The following is an 18,634-nucleotide window of genomic DNA, read 5'->3' as shown; positions in this document are numbered from 1 at the left end:
CTTACTTAAAGTGCTATAGCTGGTCAGTAGAAATGGTGAAATATATACTATTGACTCTACTTGTAAGCCATCAAGCATAGGGTCTGATGAATAGAAGGCTCAGTAATGGCCACAGTAATGATAATAATAGTAATACATTTTTTTTTTTGGCACTAAGCCAGAATTCTGTCTTTATGATGTTTCCAACTTTCACTCTCCCAGTTTCTGGCTCTATAGAAGACAAAATATGCTAATGTTAATCCAGTTTAACAGTCATATACTGAGCTAGGTACTGAGTACTCTGAGAGGAATCTGACTCAGTCCCTTTCCTCAAGGTCTTCCCAGTCCAATAGGGGAGATAGATACTTAGTTAAAGAAGCTGATTACTGGTTGTGGTGAGAGACACATACAATACAGGCTTTGTGTAGATAGGGCAAGATAAATTTTGTTGGGAGATCTGATCCTAATTCATACAGCGGAGTGTGTTCATTTTCTAAAGCTGTGTAACATGCCCTCCATGCGAGGCAGCCTGGCTACCCTGACCCTTCTCGGCAAGTTGGTGGATGCTATCCCTCCCCTGGCAGACAAGCTTGTAATGGAGCACAGTGAGTAACCTCTGGGGAAGAGATGCTACTACCCTTTTACCAGCTTTGATCACACTTTATATCACCATCTGGGTGGTCCACTCACTATACACACCTGGGAAGTTGTTACTTTCCTGTTCTAGGCTTTCAGTTTCCCATCTGCAAAATGTACTCCATGTTGGCCAAGTTGAAAAAATTCTTGACCCTGGTCTTGAGTTATTTCTATTCATTATGTTAACACAAATTAAGTATCTACTTACGGACCTTCCTTTGGATGGAAGGAGGAATTAATTCTGGAATACAGAGTGCTTTTTTCTATCAATAAAATGCAAATAAATATCTCATAGAGGATTTACTCTAGGGTTAATCACTTCTCTAAACCTTGGTTTTCTCTTTTGATTAAGGGTCCAGAAATTGTTTGTTATGGGAGATTATAAAGGATTACCACTATTACTACCCTACGGGGAACAGTAGTTTGGAGTTTCATATAGCAGCTGACATTGTGAGGTTTCCCTGGCCCCTTGGTTGTTTTCTGGACAGGTAATCTGATGGAACATCTGTTGAGGGGTTTAGTATACCCCAATGAGGGGGTGCGAGCTTCTGTCTGTTACCTCTATGGGAAGCTGTACTCTTCACCAGTGGCTGCTGAGATGCTTTCAGGCCATTTCCGGGAGAAGCTGTGTCCTCTCTTCCTTTCCACCCTGGATGGCGCCCAGACAAAGGAGCTACAGATCAACTGTTTGGGTAAGATATAGGACTGGAGAGAAAAGAGAGAATGCTTTTGATGTTTTGCTTGAGGACCTGAGATATTGGCTCTCCAGTGGTAGGGAAGTTTGCCTCTTTGAAAAGGGTAGAAGCCATGGGTTTAGGAGAGAAGACGGATAGTCTGGGGGTGCCTGGGTGACTCAGCTGGTTGAGGGTCCAGCTCTTGATTTTGGCTCAGGTCATAATCTCAGGGTCTCAGTGGGATTGAGCCCTGTATTGGGCTCCGTGCTGAGTATGGAGACTGCTCAAGATTTTCTCTCTCTCTCCCTCCCTCTGTCCCTTTACCCCTCACTCGTGTGCACGCACACATTCTCTCTCTCTCTCTCTCTCTCTCTCTCTCTCAAAAAAAAAAAAAATCTTGAAAAAGAAAAGATGCACAGACTATGATAGATGCCTATCTAAGACCCTTGCCTTTGGGGGCACCTGGGTGACTCAGGATGTTAAGCATTCGACTCTTGATTTCAGCTAAGATCATGATCTCATGGTTCATGGGTTTGAGTGCTGAGTCAGGCTCTTCACTGACAACATGGAGCCTGCTTGGGATTCTCTGTCTCCATTTCTCTCTGCCCCTCCCCCACTTGTGCGTACTCTCTCTTTTAAAAAATTAAAAATAAAAAAATAAACTTGCCTTTGCAAGGAGAAGAAGAAAGTGGGACAACAATTTTTCTGCCTCTGGTTTTTACTGCCTGCCTTGGTGTATCCTGTTTTTGCTGCCAAGTTAATCTTCACACTGCATAGCTTGCGTTTCCTGTTTCCTATTTGAAAAATCATCTATGGCTCCCTCTGGCCTCCAGGTGATGTGCAGTTTTCCTACTTGTTATTTGAGGCTTCTTATGAGCCCCCGTGTACCCTTTCAGCCTCTTCTTCTGCTGTTTCCTTATGTAGGTACACAAGACCCTTGAAATGCTCCAACTAGAGAGATTTAACATTTTTGAAAAAATTTATTTCATTTATTTTGAGAGAGAGAGAGAGAGACTGAGAGAACAGTCAGGGCAGGGGCAGAGAGAGAGGGAGAAAGAGAATACCAAATAGGCTCTGTGCTGTCAGCACAGGGCCCAATGTGGGGCTCGAATCTATACACTGTGAAATTATGACCTGAGCTGAAATCAAGAGTCGGATACTTAACCAACCGAGCCACCCAGGTGCCCCTCACATTTTTTTAAAGTAAACTCCACACCCACCATGGGGCTTAAACTCACGACCTGAGATCAAGACCTGAGCTGAGATCAAGAGTTAGATGCCTAACCGACTGAGCCACCCAGGTGCCCCAGGAGCTTTCACATTTTGAACAGAGGTACTATGATTGGTAACTGGGTGAGAGCCTATTCCAAAGCAGGAGCTACAGGGAGAAGCATTGTCTATGGGTGACAACAGTTTCTTTTCACAGTTTGGGCCAAGAGCTCTGTTATAAACAGTCTGGCCATACATAGTGAGTGTTCATTTTGGGCCAGGACCTGTGTCAGGCTCTGGGGTCATAAAGATGATCAAACCCAAGCTCTATTCTGAGGGAGCTCATAGTCTAGTGTGGAAGAAGGATGTGGACAATTAAAGATTAGTGTGATAAGTGTTGTCCCAGAGGTTGCATACAAGAGCATGGGATTCTATTTAATATAATGTTAGAGGTCCTTGCCATAACAATGAGGCAAGAAAAAGAAATAAAAGACATTAAAATTAGGAAGGAAGAAGTAAAATGGTCTCTGCAAATGCTATCATCTTATATATAGAAAACCCTAAAAACTTGACCAAAAAACTGTTAAACCTAACAAATGAATTTAGTAAAGTTGCAGGATATAAAATCAGTTGTTTTTCTATACACTAACAGTGAATTATCTGAAAAATAAAACAATCCCATTTATAATAGCACTAAAAATAACAAAATACTTAGGAATGTCTGTGGTGACATGATGAAATTTCTAGAGGATGTCTGAGGGGCTACCTTAGGCATACTCTGGTGCCTATACTTCTCTCGCCTCACCTCCCAACCCTTTTGTTTTCTAGGTTGGCTGAGACAGCTGCTGAAGTACGATCTCTTTGTGTCCGTAATCATGAATGAGTCTTCACTGGCAGAAAGTACGGAGGGTGCTGAGGGGCCACCAGGAAAGACCTCACTGCCTTTGGTGCTCAAAAAGGTGCTTGTCTTGTGATTTCTGGTCTCTAGGTTCAATAACAAGGGAACTGGTATGGCTCCTGGGCCTTGTATCACTCCTATCTAAGATTTCTAAGGTGTTTTCTTACTGGCTCAAACAATATACTGTTAGAGTACTCAAAGTACTGTTGACCCTTGAACAACATGAGAGCTGGGGGCCCTGATTTCCCCTGCAGTTGAAAATTCACATAGAACTTTTGACTCCCCCCCCCAAATTTAACTATTAATAGTCTACTGTTGACCAGAACCCTTACCAATAACATAACCAGTCGATTAACACATATTTTGTATGTTATATGTATTATATTCTGTATTCTTAAAATAAAATAAGCTAGAGAAAGGAAAATGTTATTAAGAAATTCATAAGGAGGTGGCAGACAGCCTCTCCTTTGCTCTCCCTTGTGGTATATTTAATAAACTTCTATCTCCTTTGGAAAAAAAATTCCTAAGGAGGAGAAAATATTTGCAGTACTGTACTGTATTTATCGAAAAAAATCTGCATGTAAGTGGACCTGTGCAGTTCAAACCCACGTTGTTCAAGGTTCAACTGTAGGTTTTATTTCAGTTGTGAATATTTATATACATACCTCCCCCTTAACATCTCGGCTGGCTGATAATGGAGAATACATGCAGCAACAGAAAGTAAGCTATCTCAGGTGTTTTAGTGATAAAACTCAAGCTTCTTAGCTTGGTACCTAGAGTCCTCTTTCTCTGGATCCTCCTTATCCTTTAGCCTTATTAACCTATCTCTTCCACCCACAATCCAGTGCTCCAGCCGTATGTAATTTCTCCCTGGCCCTGCATATGCTAGGACATTCCGTCTTTGTGCCTGTGCATCTGCACTTCTCCTTTGCCTTTAAAGCCTTTCCCCTTTCCTTTGTTGGATCCTTCAAGGCCTATAGGGTTCCTTTGTCTTCTTGGCTCCTTTAGGCAGGATGTGCCCTGTGTCATGGCTTCACTATATTGTGGTTGATCTACTGGGAGCTTCTTTAGGGCAGGACCTGAGTCTGGCTGTATCTCTGCAGTGCTCAGCACAGTGCTTGGCAGAGCTACTTGCCCTCATCTGATAGTGGGGATATCATTGATTGACTAGACTGTAGGACTCCTTCTGCAGGAAAGAGGAGGGGCCCTGGTCAGAAGTGGAAAATGGACAGTTGGGGATAGAAAAGGCAGGTATTAAAAAGCCAGGGTAAACTGCTCCTCCTTGTTTCCCTAGGATGCCTCCAGAAAGGTCCATGCAAGGCCTGTGAACTCTGAAGAGCAAGTTCTGTGTCTCTGAATCAGAAAATCTCAGATTGGGTTCTTTTCTGTGTTCATTTTTTTGCTGCCATCCTGAAGTCCATGGTGACATCTGGTTAGAACATTTGATCCCAGGCTCAGCAGGACACAAGGTCTGTGTCCTCACAGTGCACCAAGGCAGCATAATGGTGGCAGGGACAGAGATTAGACAACACTTCCCTAGGGGGAGAGATAGGAATCTTCACTTAGGGGCCCTGGCCTCCACTCATATGTGGAGACTGTTCTTCTCTTGGCAACTTTGAATTATCAGTGTGTTATTTTACTACAGCAGCCAGCAAGGTTGGAACTAGGGTGAGATGAATGAGATATTTGCCTTAGGTGTAAAATAAGGGGGTGCTAAAAACCTCAGCAATCAGGATAGTGTTTTAATGCAGTGTGTGTGTGTGTGTGTGTGTATTTTATTTATTTTTATTTATTTATTAATTAATTTTTTAATTTTTTTAATTTTTTAATTTTTTTATGCATGTGTGTATTTTATTTTTTTTAACGTTTATTTATTTTTGATACAGAGAGAGACAGAGCATGAACAGGGGAGGGGCAGAGAGAGAGGGAGACACAGAATCCGAAGCAGGCTCCAGGCTCTGAGCTGTCAGCACAGAGCCCGATGCGGGGCTCGAACTCACGGACCGTGAGATCATGACCTGAGCCGAAGTCGGATGCTTAACCGACTGAGCCACCCAGGCGTGTGTGTATTTTAAATCTGAGAGAGTGTGAGCCCATGAGCCGGGGAGAGGGGCAGAAAAAGAGAAAATCTTAAGCAGGCTCTGTGCTCAGTGCAGAGCCCAATGTGTGGCTTAATCCCATGACCCTGGGATCATGACCTGAGCTGAAATCAGGAGTTGGATGCTCAACTGACTGAGCCACCCAGGCTCAATTTTGTATATATTTATATATTTAAAAAAAAAAAATATATATATATATAGGGTTGCCTGGGTGGCTCAGTCGGTTGAGTGTCCAACTTTGGCTCAGGTCATGATCTCGTGGTTCACAAGTTCGAGCCCCGCGTCGGGCTCTGTGCTGACAGCTCGGAGCCTGGAGCCTGCTTCCGATTCTGTGTCTCGTTCTCTCTCTGCCCCTCCTGTGCTCATGCTCTGTCTCTCTCTGTGTCTCAATAATAAATAAACATTAAAAAAATTTTTTTAAAATATATATATAATTAAAATTTTTTTAATGTTTATTCATTTTTGAGAGAAGAGACAGAGACAGAGCATTGAGTGGGAGAGAGGCAGACACAGAGAGAGACACAGAACTCAGTGCAGGCTCCAGGCTCCTTGCTGTCAGCACAGAGTCCAAAGTGGGGCTAGAACTCACGAATGGCGAGATCATGAACTGAGCCAAAGTTGGATGCTTAACCTTGACTGAGCCACCCAGGTGCCCTGTATGTATGTATGTATATATATATATATTTTTAATGTATATTTATTTATTTTTTTTGAGAGAGAGAGCATGAGCAGAGGAGGGGCAGAGAGAGAGGGAGAGAGAGGATCCGAAGCGGGCTCTGCACTGAGAGCAACAAGCCTGATATGGGGCTCAAACTCACAAACCATGAGATCATGACCTGAGCTGAAGTCGGACACTCAACTGACTGAGCCACCCAGGTGCCCCTGCAATATTTTTTTAAAAATCAAAGTTAATGCAAAAAAAAAAAAAAAGTTAATTCATAGTGAACAAAATACCAAAATTTTAAATAAAGATAAGATCAGCATATATCCTTTTATCTCTGTTCTGGCATATTTGTCAGAGTCTAATGCTATTCCTTCCTGATTTTGGCTGGTAATCAACTTATTCTCCCTTAATTCAGATCCCTAGGAATATATTGTCAATGTTTGTGTCTCTTCTGTTGCAATGTTGATCCATTCATTTAGTCAAATATATACTGAGCACTAATATGAGGTGTTAGTTACTGTGTTAGGCACTGGGAATATCATGGTATGTAAACAGACAAGTTCCTTGCCTTTGCATGGTCTCCTGGGGAAGGCAGGTAATAAGCAAGCAAATGAACAAGCAAAGTATTCTAGTTTTGCTATAAAGGAAACAAAGAGGAGATGAGATAGTAGTGAGGAAGGCCAGCTACAGGTTGAGTGGTAGGCAGGGCCTCTCTGAAGGGTTGACACTTGAGCTGATGCTTGAAGATTTAAAGTCAGCCAGTGATCAATTATACCTCAATGAGGCTGAAAATAAGTAAATTAAGTAAGTAAGCTAGTGATATGAAGAGTGGGCAGAAAAGTATGTCAGGCAGAGGGAACAGCAAATAAAGGCTAGAGGAAGAGAGATGCCTGATGTGTTCTAGGAGCAGATGGAGGCCAATGGGATGGATGGTGGGTGGAATGTGATGTGGCCCAAGATGAATTTACACTGGATATTAGCCAAAAGGCCAAGAAGTGATAGCCTAAGATGAGTCTAGAGATTAAACAGGAAAAATCATGCTAGTCCTGATGGGTCACGGTAAATAATTAGGATCTTTTTAAAGACAGATGTTCATAATTAATTTTGTTTATGATGAAAAATAGGTTTGGAGTGTTTTCTTTCTCAACACAATAAGGAACATGCACTTTAAGCCAAGAATTGTTGTTTTTGCTTAGCAGTTAAATACCATTTTTCTTTTTTTTAAAATTATTTATTTTTTAATGTTTTTTTACCTTTGAGAGAGAGAGAGAGAGCGAGAGAGAGAGAGCATGAATGGGGAAGGGGCAGAGAGAGACACACACACACACACACACATAGAATCTGAAGCAGGCTCCAGGCTCTGAGCTGTCAGCTTTGAGATCATGACCTGAGCCGAAGTTGGACGCCTAACTGACTGAACTCCTAATATCATTAGGAACTCCCAGGTGCTCCTAAATATCATTTTTTTAAGATAAGTTTTTTTTTTTTTTTACATTTTAACAGCTCTGAAATTGGGAGACATTTTACCATCAGTGCTGTGTTATAGGTTAATAATAGCTCTTTTACTCTTAGTGGTATATAAAATAATGGTTTACCTTACATCAGTAGCATTTTAAGATATATGTCATTTCCTATATAAAATAGAAGATAAAGGTTAATGCTGTATAGAAACCCCTTTACATACTAATAGAAAGGCTGATCATGTGTCCATATTCAAGCCTGACATAACTGAGATGGGTTTAAGCTTGCAGTCCTCAGATGCCTCTCTACCAGATATGAATGTGACTTGGTCGTTTTCCTTTGCAACTCTAAAACCAGGCACACCCTCCTTTGTGGCTCATGATATATGTTCTACTCATCATTTTCCCCTAGAATTCCAGTTTCTCCTACACTTAAAATCTGGGAGCACCTGGCTGGCTTAGTCAGAGGAGCATGTGATCTTGATCTCGGGGTCTTGAGTTTGAGCCCCAGGTGGTGTATAGAGACTACTTAATAAATAAAACTTAAAAGAAATATGTAGTTGCAATTAACCCTTTCCTTGATTTCTGAAAGTGCTGTAGGACTTCTGATAGCTATGGTGTCCAGTAGGACTTTGGAAATTCATTGAAATGTTTTGAGTAGTGGAATGATCTGATCTAAAATTTGATGGAGGAGGCATCTCTGTTGTAGGAGGATGCCTAAATTTGGATGTGGCTGACATAAGTTTCTGCCTTACCTTTTCCACTTACTAGCTATGTGGCCTGGAATAAGTGACTTAACCTCCATGAGCTTTAATTCCTTCCTCTGTGTGTTGAGAGTCTCCAAGACCACCCCCAGATTCAATGGTTCACTAGGAGGGCTCACAGGATTCAGTAAATAGTCATACTCATGCCTCTTATTTATTACAGTGAAAGAATACAAAGCAAAATTGGCAAAGAGAAAAGCTGTGTGGGGTGAAATCTGGGGGACAACCAGGCACAAGCTTTTAAGAGTCCTCTCTGCGTGGAGTCAGACAAAGATGCACTTTATTCCTTCAGCAATCAACTGTGGCAACACATGTGATTTGTTGCCTGGCAGAGAAGCTTATTAGAGTCTCAGTGCCCAAGATTTTTATTGTGGGCAGACTGATCATGTAGGCATCCTCTGCCTAGTACAACCAAAGTTGTACAGACTCCCAGGAGGAAAAGCAGGTATTCAGCATAAACTACATTGTTTGTACAAATAGTTTAGTCACAGAGAGTCAATATTAATGATTCAGGGAGTGGTGGGAGCCCTCCTAAAATCCAACTTCCCAAACCCAGTCAGTGTTCAACCTTATAGACAGGCCTTTCTAAGGATAACAGTTTCAGGCCTGCTATGTTGGTTCCTTTCAGCACACCCTGTAGAGTGAGGCTCATAGTAGAACTTTCCCATGGTATGTTTCAGGCTTGTTGCAAGCATCAAAACCAGATGAGGGCTGTGAAAGTACTTCTGTTAATGAAGGCCCAAACCCTTCCTGGTGACAGTTTTAGTGTTCTTTGAGTGCCATTGTGTTCTTTTGTTCTGTTTCTCACCTACTGTTCTTCAGGCAGACTCCTTTCCATAATCTAGAATGGCTCTCCCTGAGTACCATCCTTGTGCCTGATGCCATCTAGTGCAGGAGGGATTCAGAGAGGAATTGGGCTCTTGCCCTGTGGCACTCAGGCTGCTACCCTCTACCTGTCAGTGGTGTGACTGCAGCACTTTTTGCTGCCTGTTTCTCCAGCTTCTCCTCTCTAGAGATGAGACTCTGCAGGTGGCCAGTGCCCACTGTATAACTGCGGTGCTGGTCCACTCTCCAGCGAAGCATGCCCCAGCCTTCATCCATGCCGACATCCCAGGTATGGAGCTCCATCTAATCTCCTCTGAGGGCCCTGGGGTTCTGACTGGAGACCCTTGAGTCACACAGCGGTAGCTGTGCTACTGGGGTTCTTTGATAATACATTCTGGAGGGATGGGCTGGTGGCAGGCTCAGTTGTACAGGACAGACTCTAGGAAGTAGGCCTCATAAAGTGAATCCTCTTGCTACGCACCTCTTAGATGACCTTGAGCAATTTGTTACTGATCTTTGTCATTTATTTGACCATCTAGGAAAAAGTGCCTAGTGTGAGGTGGTGGAAAGACCTGTGGACAGGAAGGCAAAGGGAACTAATGTTTCTTGAGGGCTGGTCATGACCAGGAAATATGCCCTGAGGTGCACTGTAAGTGCTGCCACGTTCAGGTTCTCATCTTTGCTGTTTTATGGATAAGGAAATTGAGGATCAGAGAAGGGAAATGACTGGTGTAAATTTATAAGGCTAGTCACTGACAGAGAAGGGATATGAAGTCAAGCCTCTCTGGCTTTAAAAACTTTTCTCTGCATCCTGCTATTACCCATCCTGAATTCCAGTCCCACCTCTACCACTAACAGTACCTCCCTCTGGGTCTCAGTTACCTCATCTTTTAAAAAGATGAGGTTAGATCCTAACCCTGAGGTTATTTTCCAGGCTTATCTGTGAATTCATGATCATGTCTCATGGAGAGGGTGTGTAAAGAGATGAAGTAATAGGTGTGAGATGCTGAACGAATCCATGGCCCTAGCTTTAGTTAATGGATCGTGATCACGCAATGGTCATCCATTGTTTTCTCCCCTCTTCTGGCCAGAGTTCCTCTTTGAGCACCTTTCCTCTTCCAGCGAAGTGCTGGTCTGGTTCAGCTATAACTGCTTGATACTTCTGGCGGAAGAGCCCCTCTTCTTTTCCAAGTGCCACACGGTGTATGGTGAGTGATGTGAGTCCTCCACGAGCTCTGGGTAGGGTGGTCAGCACTTTGAAATTGAGTAGTAGTGAAAATGATGGGGGGGCTAGCCTATACCTTGGAGGGATGGCTGGGTCTGGTCATTTCTATTAGCCCAAACTCATTACCAGATTCCATATGGAAGCAATGATATCCAGACAGTTCCCCTCACAGATTGACAGAAGTATCTATGTTTGGCGAGAAAAAGGCACTCCTATTAGCTGCCGAATGAATTCCAATTGTACCTTAAGAACAACTTTACTCAGCCTTGGATTCAGTCCTTTTCTGTCCATCTAGTTAATCCCTAAGTTTTGCTGATTCAGCCTTTCAAGTTTTCTTGAAACTGTCCCTTCCTTTTCCTTCTTGGTGATACCTTCTTTGTCAGGGACTTTTTTTTTTTTTTAATGTGTATTTATTTTTGAGAGACAGAGAGACAAGAGAACAAGTTGGGGAGGGGCAGAGAGAGAGAAGGAGATACAGAATCCGAAGCAGGCTCCAGGCTCTGAGCTGTCAGCACAGAGCCCGACCCGGGACTCGAACCTGTGAAATGTGAAATTATGACCTGAGCGGAAGTTAGACACTTAACCAACTGAGCCACCCAGGCGCCCCTTGTCTGGGACTTTTTATATCCTGTCTGGATTTTTAGGCAGGGCGCATTCAGTCATTCGTTTTATATTCTGTGTTCCTGTTCTATTCCAAGCACCAGGCTAGGACCTAGAGATTTAGGGATACATATAATGTGGTCCCTGTCCTCTGGAAGGGGAGAGAGATATAAACAAGCTGATTAGGGCTCTGCTAGAGGAAAATACAGGGGACATGGGAGCTCAGTGGAGGCCCACAGCTCTGACTTGACTTTTGAGAAAGAATAGGAGTGTGTCTAGTAGAAAAGGCACAACTTGGTCAGTAGACGTTCACTGAATACCTTGAGTACCAGGGCCTGTGCTATGGCTTGTGCTGGGTTTCAGGGAGACAGAGATGAATCAGATAAGGGCCTGCCCTCAAAGATCTCACAGTCCCATCCCATCAGTTCAACCGTGTCAGGGCCTCTCCATGAGGGGTCACCAGCAAAAATGTGCTACCCAGAACCTCTTACTTCTCCTGGGCAGGCATTGAAGAAACTACCAACTACTGATCCTTGGCCTCTGCCATGTCATTTTGAAATAGGGATTGAGTCAGTGGTGAGGAGCCTACAGGGAAGCCTGCGGATGAACAACACAGAGCTACATAAGGAGGGCCTGCTGCTTTTTGCTGAGATCCTCACTCGGTGAGCAAAGTGATGTGAAATTGACCTGTAGGAGCCAGACTGGAGAAGGAAAGAAGGTGGAGTCAGTGATAGGCATTCACTTACTCATTGCTCATTTACCATTTCTTAGGCAGCCAGAGGAGATCAAACTGTTCACAAGCTCAACCATGTGTAGAGATGCTGGCCGTGCCCTCCAAGAGGCAGTAAATAGCCCTGTGCTGGAAGTGGCTGCTGAGGCAGTGAAGGCCATTTCTGCCTTTCTGAGGTGAGAGACCCAGGTGGGCTGAACTTTCTACCTCTGTGTGTCCCGCAGGCCAGGTCAAGTCAGGGAAGCTTCTGGGAGGTACTTGTCCTTTGGGTCAGGGAATCAATCAATCTTCTCTTCTCTTCCTTCCTTCCTTCCTTCCTTCCTTCCTTCCTTCCTTCCTTCCTTCCTATTTATTTATTTCAATAAAATATATATATATATTTTTTCCAGGAATAGACTTTAGTGATTCATCACTTACATTTAACACCCAGTGCTCTTCCCAACCAATGTCCCCCTTAATGCCCCTGACCCCTTTAGCGCTTCCCCCCACCTAACACCCCACCAGCAACCTTCAGTTTGTTCTCTGTATTTAGGAGTCTGTTATGGTTTGTCTCCCTCTCTGTTTTTATATTATTTTTCCTTCCCTTCCTATATATTCATCTATTATGTATCTTAAATCCCACATATGAGTGAAATCATATGATATTTATCTTCTTCTGACTGACTTATTTCACTTAGCATAATACACTCTAGTTCCATCCACGTTGTTGCAAATGGCAAGATTTCATTTTTTTCATCGCTGAGTAATATTCCATTAAATATATATACCACATCTTTTTTATCCATTCATCAGTTGATGGACATTTGGGCTCTTTCCATACTTTGGCTATTGTTGATAGTGCTGCTATAAACATTGGGGTGCATGTGCCCCTTCGAATCAGCATTTTTGTGTCCTTTGAATAATTATCTAGTAGTGCAGTTGCTGGGTTGTAGGATAGTTCTATTTTTAACTTTTTGAGGAACCTCCATACTTTTTTCCAGTGTGGCTGCACCAGTTTGCATTCCCACAAGCAGTGCAAAAGGGTTCCCCTTTCTCCGCATTCTTGCCAACATCTGTTGTTGCCTGAGTTGTTAATTTTAACCATTCTGACAGGTGTGAGTTGGTATCTCATTGTAGTTTTGATTTGTATTTCCCTGATGATGGATGATGTTGACCATTTTTTCATGTGTCTGTTAGCCTTCTGGATGTCTTCTTTGGAAAAGTATCCATTCATGTCTTTTGCCCATTTCACTAGTTTTTTTTTTTTTGGGGGGGGGTGTTGAGTTTGATAAGTTCTTTATCTTATATGTCATTTGCAAATATCTTCTCCCATTCCATCGGTTGCCTTTTAGTTTTGCTGATTGTTTCCTTTGCTGTGCAGAAGCTTTTTATCTTGATGAGGTCCCAATAGTTCACTTTTGCTTTTGTTTCCCTTGCCTCCGGAGACATGTCAAGTAAGAAGTTGCTGTGGCCGAGGTCAGAGGTTGTTGCCTCTTCTCCCCTCTAGGATTTTGATGGCTTCCTGTCTTACGTTTAGGTCTTTCATACATCTTGAGTTTATTTTGTGTATGGTGTAAGAAAGTGGTTCCAGGTTCGTTCATTTGCATGTTGCTGTCCAGTTTCCCAGCACCATTTGCTGAAGAGGCTTTTTTCCTTGGATATTCTTTCTTGCTTTGTCAAAGAGTAGTTGGCCATATGTTTGTGGGTCGATTTCTGGGTTCTCTATTCTGTTCCATTGATTTATGTGTCTGTTTTTGTGCCAGTACCATACTGTCTTGATTACAGCTTTGTAGTATAACTTGAAGTCTGGAATTGTGATGTCTCCTGCTTTGGTTTTCTTTTTCAAGATTGCTTTGGCTATTCGGGGTTTTTTCTGGTTCCATACAAATTTTAGGATTGTTTTTTTCTAGCTCTGTGAAGAATGCTGGTGTTATTTTGATAGGGATTGCATTGAATATGTAGATTGCTTTGGGTAGTGTTGACATTTTAACAATATTTGTTCTTCCAATCCATGAGCATGGAATGTTTTTCCATTTTTTTGTGTGTCATCTTCAGTTTCTTTAATAAGCTTTCTATAGTTTTTAGTATATATATTTTTCACCTCTTTGGTTAGGTTTATTCCTAGGTATTTTATGGTTTTTGGTGCAAGGGAAATTTTCATGAATTTTTTCTTTCCAGTACGTTATTTACTCTGTTCTCTCTTTCTGGAACTGCCATTCCAATGTTGGACATTCTGGATGGGTCCTTTAATTTTCTTTGTTTTCTGAAAGCTTTTCTTTTTTTTTTTTTTTCATTATGCACTAGTTTCTGGGAAATTTTGACTTTATGTTTCTTGAAATTTTTTTTAATGTTTATTTTTGAAAAAGTGAGAGAAAGCGTGAGTGGGGGAGGAGCAGAGAGAGATGCACACACAGAATCTGAAGCAGGCTCCAGGCTCTAAGCTGTCAGCCCAGAGCCTGATGCAGGGCTCGAACTCACAAGCTGTGAGATCATGACCTGAGCTGAAGTCAGACACTCAACCGACTGAGCCACCCAGGTGCCCCAATTGACTTTATCTTTCAGCCCTTCATTTGTGTGTTTTATTTCTGCTTTCATATTTAATTTGGAAGAGTTCTTTCCAATTCTCTGCATTTTTTAAAATTTTAAAAATGTTTATTTATTTATTTTGAGAGAAAGAGAGCACATGAGTGAGGGAGGGTCAGAGAGAGAGGAAGAGAGAGAGAATCCCAAGCAGACTTCGTGCTGTCAGCACAGAGCCTGATGTGGTGTTTGGACCCACAAACCATGAGGTCATGATCTGAGCTGAAATCAAGATCAGATGCTTAACCAACTGAGCCACCCAGGTACCCTTTAATTTTTTTTTAAGTAAGCTCTATGCCTAATGTGGGGTTTGAACTCATGACCCTGAGATCAAGAATCGCATACTCCACTGAGCCAGCCAGATACCCCATCTGCATGTCTTTACATAGCATTTTATTCTATTTATTTCATGGATGTAATTTTTTAAAACTTTTAGTCAAGATTTTTCTCCTACTTCCTTTCTACTAATTGTTATTTTTGCCTAAAATGTTCTTCCCTAAAATCTTTGCATGAGTGGCTTCTTCCCATTATCATTCAGGTCGCATTCAGAGCATCCTTCCCTAACTAATCCATTAGGCTGTTATATAGCACCTATCAAACACTTGATGTTCTTGTTTATTCTTTTGTTTTGTGTCTCTCCTCATTATAAAATAATCTCCAGAAGATCAGGGACCATGTCAGTTTTTTTACTACTATAAGCCTCATTTCTGGAAGATAGTATATAAATGAAGGATGTCAAAATAGATGGTAAGACTAAGAGTTCTTAGGGTCAGGATGGAAATTATAACTTAGAAAGATGCTGGATATCTTGAAAAAAAAAGTAATGGAGGAAACTTGAATAAATTCTGTTTCCATGTTTTCCCTTCTAAAACTCTAACAAAGTAATACATTCAAATAATAAAAAATAAAATATACAGGTATATAATGGAAAAGAACAGTCTCCTGTCCCCACTTCCTAAAGGAAACTAACTTCAATTCATTTTGGTTTTAATCTGGTGATTATCTCCCTCCATCTAAACAATATGCTTATAATGGTGCTACTTTGTCAATTTAGGACATTATTCATTGAATCACCAGTAAGAAAGACCAAGATTTAGTTCATGTTATTTTGTCTTCTCTACATTTCCTTGGCATTTTTGCCAACATAATATTTTATGTTTTCAAACCTTTAAATAGTATACTTAAAACTTGTATTTCTTGTTCCCTCAACTTGAAGAGCTTTCTCTTGACTCCCCACTTGGTTAGCTGAGTATATTAGCATACAACTTTTCCTTTCTCCTCTCCTCTCTACCTTCTACTTCTCAATGTCAGCCAGCTATACCTTTAATTTTACATGGTAAAGGTTAATATTTATAGTCTCTTTGTGACTATATTGAAGTCTTTGTGATTTGACTCTAGGTTGGTTCTAAAAATGGAAGCAAAAAATAACATTTATATTACAATGACTTCAGTCTGTCTCTTTTTCCCCTTTGTCCTTTCCTGGATTTGAATCTCTAAATCTGGGGCATGAATCTCAGTGAGGGTGAGATGAGAAACCAACAGAGTAACAAAGGTACAGAATAAGAGCAGTGTCAATTAGAGGTGTTCATGCAGAACTGGAGGTCTCCCAGGAGGCTAGTGTTATAGGGGACTGGTAGCTCCTTTCAGGCAGGAGGTGGATGATGAGAGAGATTTAGATTTGTGGAAGGACCATGTGGGGGGGAAGTATAGGGATTACTTAGGTTACAGTAGCTAGTCTAGCTAGCAGGTTATGTGAAGGGAGTAGTGCGTGAAGAAGCTGGGAAAGCTGAGTAGGTCAGAATTGTGGAGAGTGCTAGGTAGGAGGCGGTTATTAATCCTAAGATGATTTTACTTTTCATGTTAGTTTCCTAGAAGGTTTACTGAGGTGTTCCCTCTGAGGGAGAGTGTGGTTCAGTGGGTCTCTGGGAAGCACAACTGGAAGGAGGAATGAGGAGGGAGAATTGCTGAAAAGAATTTAAAGATGGCGGAACTAGGGATTGACAGTCAGTGTAGGGTAGAAGCGTAGAGCTCCTAGAAGTGAAGAAAAAAAGGGAAATCAAGCCTTAACTGTATGCAGTGAACTGAGTGCCTGTTAGAAAGCCCAACAGATTATTGTCAGTGTTCAAAAAAGGGCCACGGCTGAAGGTTAACATAGGTTTCTCCTGAGTTACCGTGCTGGTTTGAATAGCACCCCTCTAAAATTCATGCTCACCCATAACCTCTGAATGTGACCTTATTTGGGAATAGGGCCTTTGATTGAATTAAAATGAGGTCACACAGTACAGGCTCCTAAATCCAAAGACTGGTGCCCTTATAAGGAGAGGGAGATTCGGACATATAGTAACAGTCACACACAGAGGGAAGGTACCCATGTGAAGAAGACATAGAAATGTGACTTCGGCTGTGAGCCAAAGGATGACAAAGATTGCTGGCAACCATCAGCAGCTGAGGGGGCAAGGCAGGATTCTTCCCTGGAGCCCTTAGAGGGAACCGACGCCTTGATTTTGGACTTCTGGTCCCTAGAACTATGAGAGCACAAGTTTCTGTTGTTTTAAGCCATGTAGTTCGTGGCAATTTGTTACAGCATCCCTAGGCAACAAATGCAGCTACCTTATACCCTGTCAAGTAGTCATTCATTCATTTAACATCTTTTTTAAAATTTATCATCAGTTTATAATGCATCTAGCTCTGTTTAGGTAGCTGGACTCTGGCCTCTTAGAGCTTACAATTAGACTAGTCAATGACTCTTGCCTTCCTGAATCTATGGAATATGAAGACTCAAATGGACCCTAAGTGTTACTTTCTATATTTATCACATACTCACAATGATTGAATCTCCAAAAGTAGTTTCTAGTTTTTGCTTATAGTTTCTAAGAATGGGGAGTCACTCCTCCTAGATTTTCCCCTTTACCTCTATAGAGTTTGACTCTTAGAACGTTCTTCCCTATTCTGAAATAAAGTCTGAGTCCTGATAACATTTACCTGTTGATTGTGGTTTTCCTTATCAAGGTAACAGAGCAAATTTGATCTCTCTTCTCCAAGAGAGCTTATCACTAAGTTGAGGACAGTGGCCATACACATCTCTTGATGCACCTTCAGTTCTAGATAATACTTCTTCACCAGGAGGTTCTTCTCTGTGAGAAAACCCTGTCTACTTAATAACAACAATAATAGTCATAGCTGCCATTTATAAGGGCTTACTATCTATTAAGCATCATTCTAAGTGCTTTATCTAATTTGATCCTTAAAATAATTTTATGAGGAAAGTACTATGATCTCTCATTTAATAGATGAGAAAACTGAGGGTTAGGGAGGATGAGGAATCTGCACAAAGTCATGCAGCTAGACAAGTGTTGGAACAAGTATTTTTATCAGACCAAATCCTGGACCCATCACACTGCCCCCCGCCCCCTTGCCTGAGAACCTGAGGGTATCTTGGACTACCTTTACCTTACCCTAAGCCTGCCTTTGTCTCTCTGGCTGCAGGAAGGACCACCAGAGTGCTCTCCCTGTGCAGTATAGGGAACTGCGGGCCTTGCTTGAAGCCATGCTGAACCGGTGTGCAGATTTTTCCCAGACTCCACTGAACAGGAGGCCCCTGGTCAGTACACTGCATGCAGCTTGTTCCTTCTGAAGATCATGCTATAATGTGTTTTAAGAAGATAATTGCCTTACCTTTTTATGACTCTTTGTAGCTTTTTCTCATGCACACATATCTATAATGAGATTTTTTTTCCCTCACTGCAGAGCTTTAAAGCTTAATAACTGCTATCCTCGTTTTTAAAGATTTGGAAACTGAAGCCACAGGATTAAATAATTTTTCTCTAAGGTCCAAAATTAGCAAGTACCTGAATTTGGATAGTAAATCCCAGGGTATTTGTACCCAAACCTACTACACTATACCACTTTGTCTTTTATATCATCCAAGCAGTTATGGTAAACGTGCTCACAAAATTATTTAAGGGTGGATTCACTAGAATCTTAGAAAGAATCTGATATGCAATGTATTGCAATTATTGGCTTTTAATGGTTCATGGACTGAACATAGCAGAAAGGATACAGTTAATGTGAATGCTGGTTATGTCTTTCAAAATTAACTTTGAAAAGTAAGCTTTGCATACGTGATGGGGTGGGAGTTTCATGTGTGTTGGAGCAACTGATATGGGTATTATAGCCAGTTAGACTAATGTCCAACAGCCTGTGACAGCTTATATATATATATATTATATATATATATTTATATATATATAATATATATATTTATATATATATAATATATATATTCTATATATATATAAAATAATATATATAC

At 41.5% G+C, this 18,634-nt stretch overlaps 1 protein-coding gene across 2 annotated transcripts in view; it reads left to right on the top strand.

The window, feature by feature from the left end:
* Window positions 1-18,634, top strand: part of MEI1 (meiotic double-stranded break formation protein 1) — a 79,569-nt gene that overhangs the window by 7,181 nt on the left and 53,754 nt on the right. For both annotated transcript variants that reach the window (XM_040490693.1, XM_040490692.1), the window contains exons 5-12: window positions 479-584; window positions 1,104-1,307; window positions 3,327-3,457; window positions 9,383-9,497; window positions 10,300-10,416; window positions 11,596-11,695; window positions 11,805-11,939; window positions 17,809-17,923. In XM_040490693.1, the coding sequence (XP_040346627.1) occupies window positions 479-584; window positions 1,104-1,307; window positions 3,327-3,457; window positions 9,383-9,497; window positions 10,300-10,416; window positions 11,596-11,695; window positions 11,805-11,939; window positions 17,809-17,923 (1,023 nt within the window). The remainder of the gene's footprint in view (window positions 1-478; window positions 585-1,103; window positions 1,308-3,326; window positions 3,458-9,382; window positions 9,498-10,299; window positions 10,417-11,595; window positions 11,696-11,804; window positions 11,940-17,808; window positions 17,924-18,634) is intronic.

This window comes from Herpailurus yagouaroundi, unplaced genomic scaffold (assembly GCF_014898765.1).
Source record: "Herpailurus yagouaroundi ecotype Mexico unplaced genomic scaffold, PumYag 182, whole genome shotgun sequence".
NCBI classification, from domain to species: domain Eukaryota; kingdom Metazoa; phylum Chordata; class Mammalia; order Carnivora; family Felidae; genus Herpailurus; species Herpailurus yagouaroundi.
This window is presented reverse-complemented; position numbering and strand designations above follow the sequence as displayed.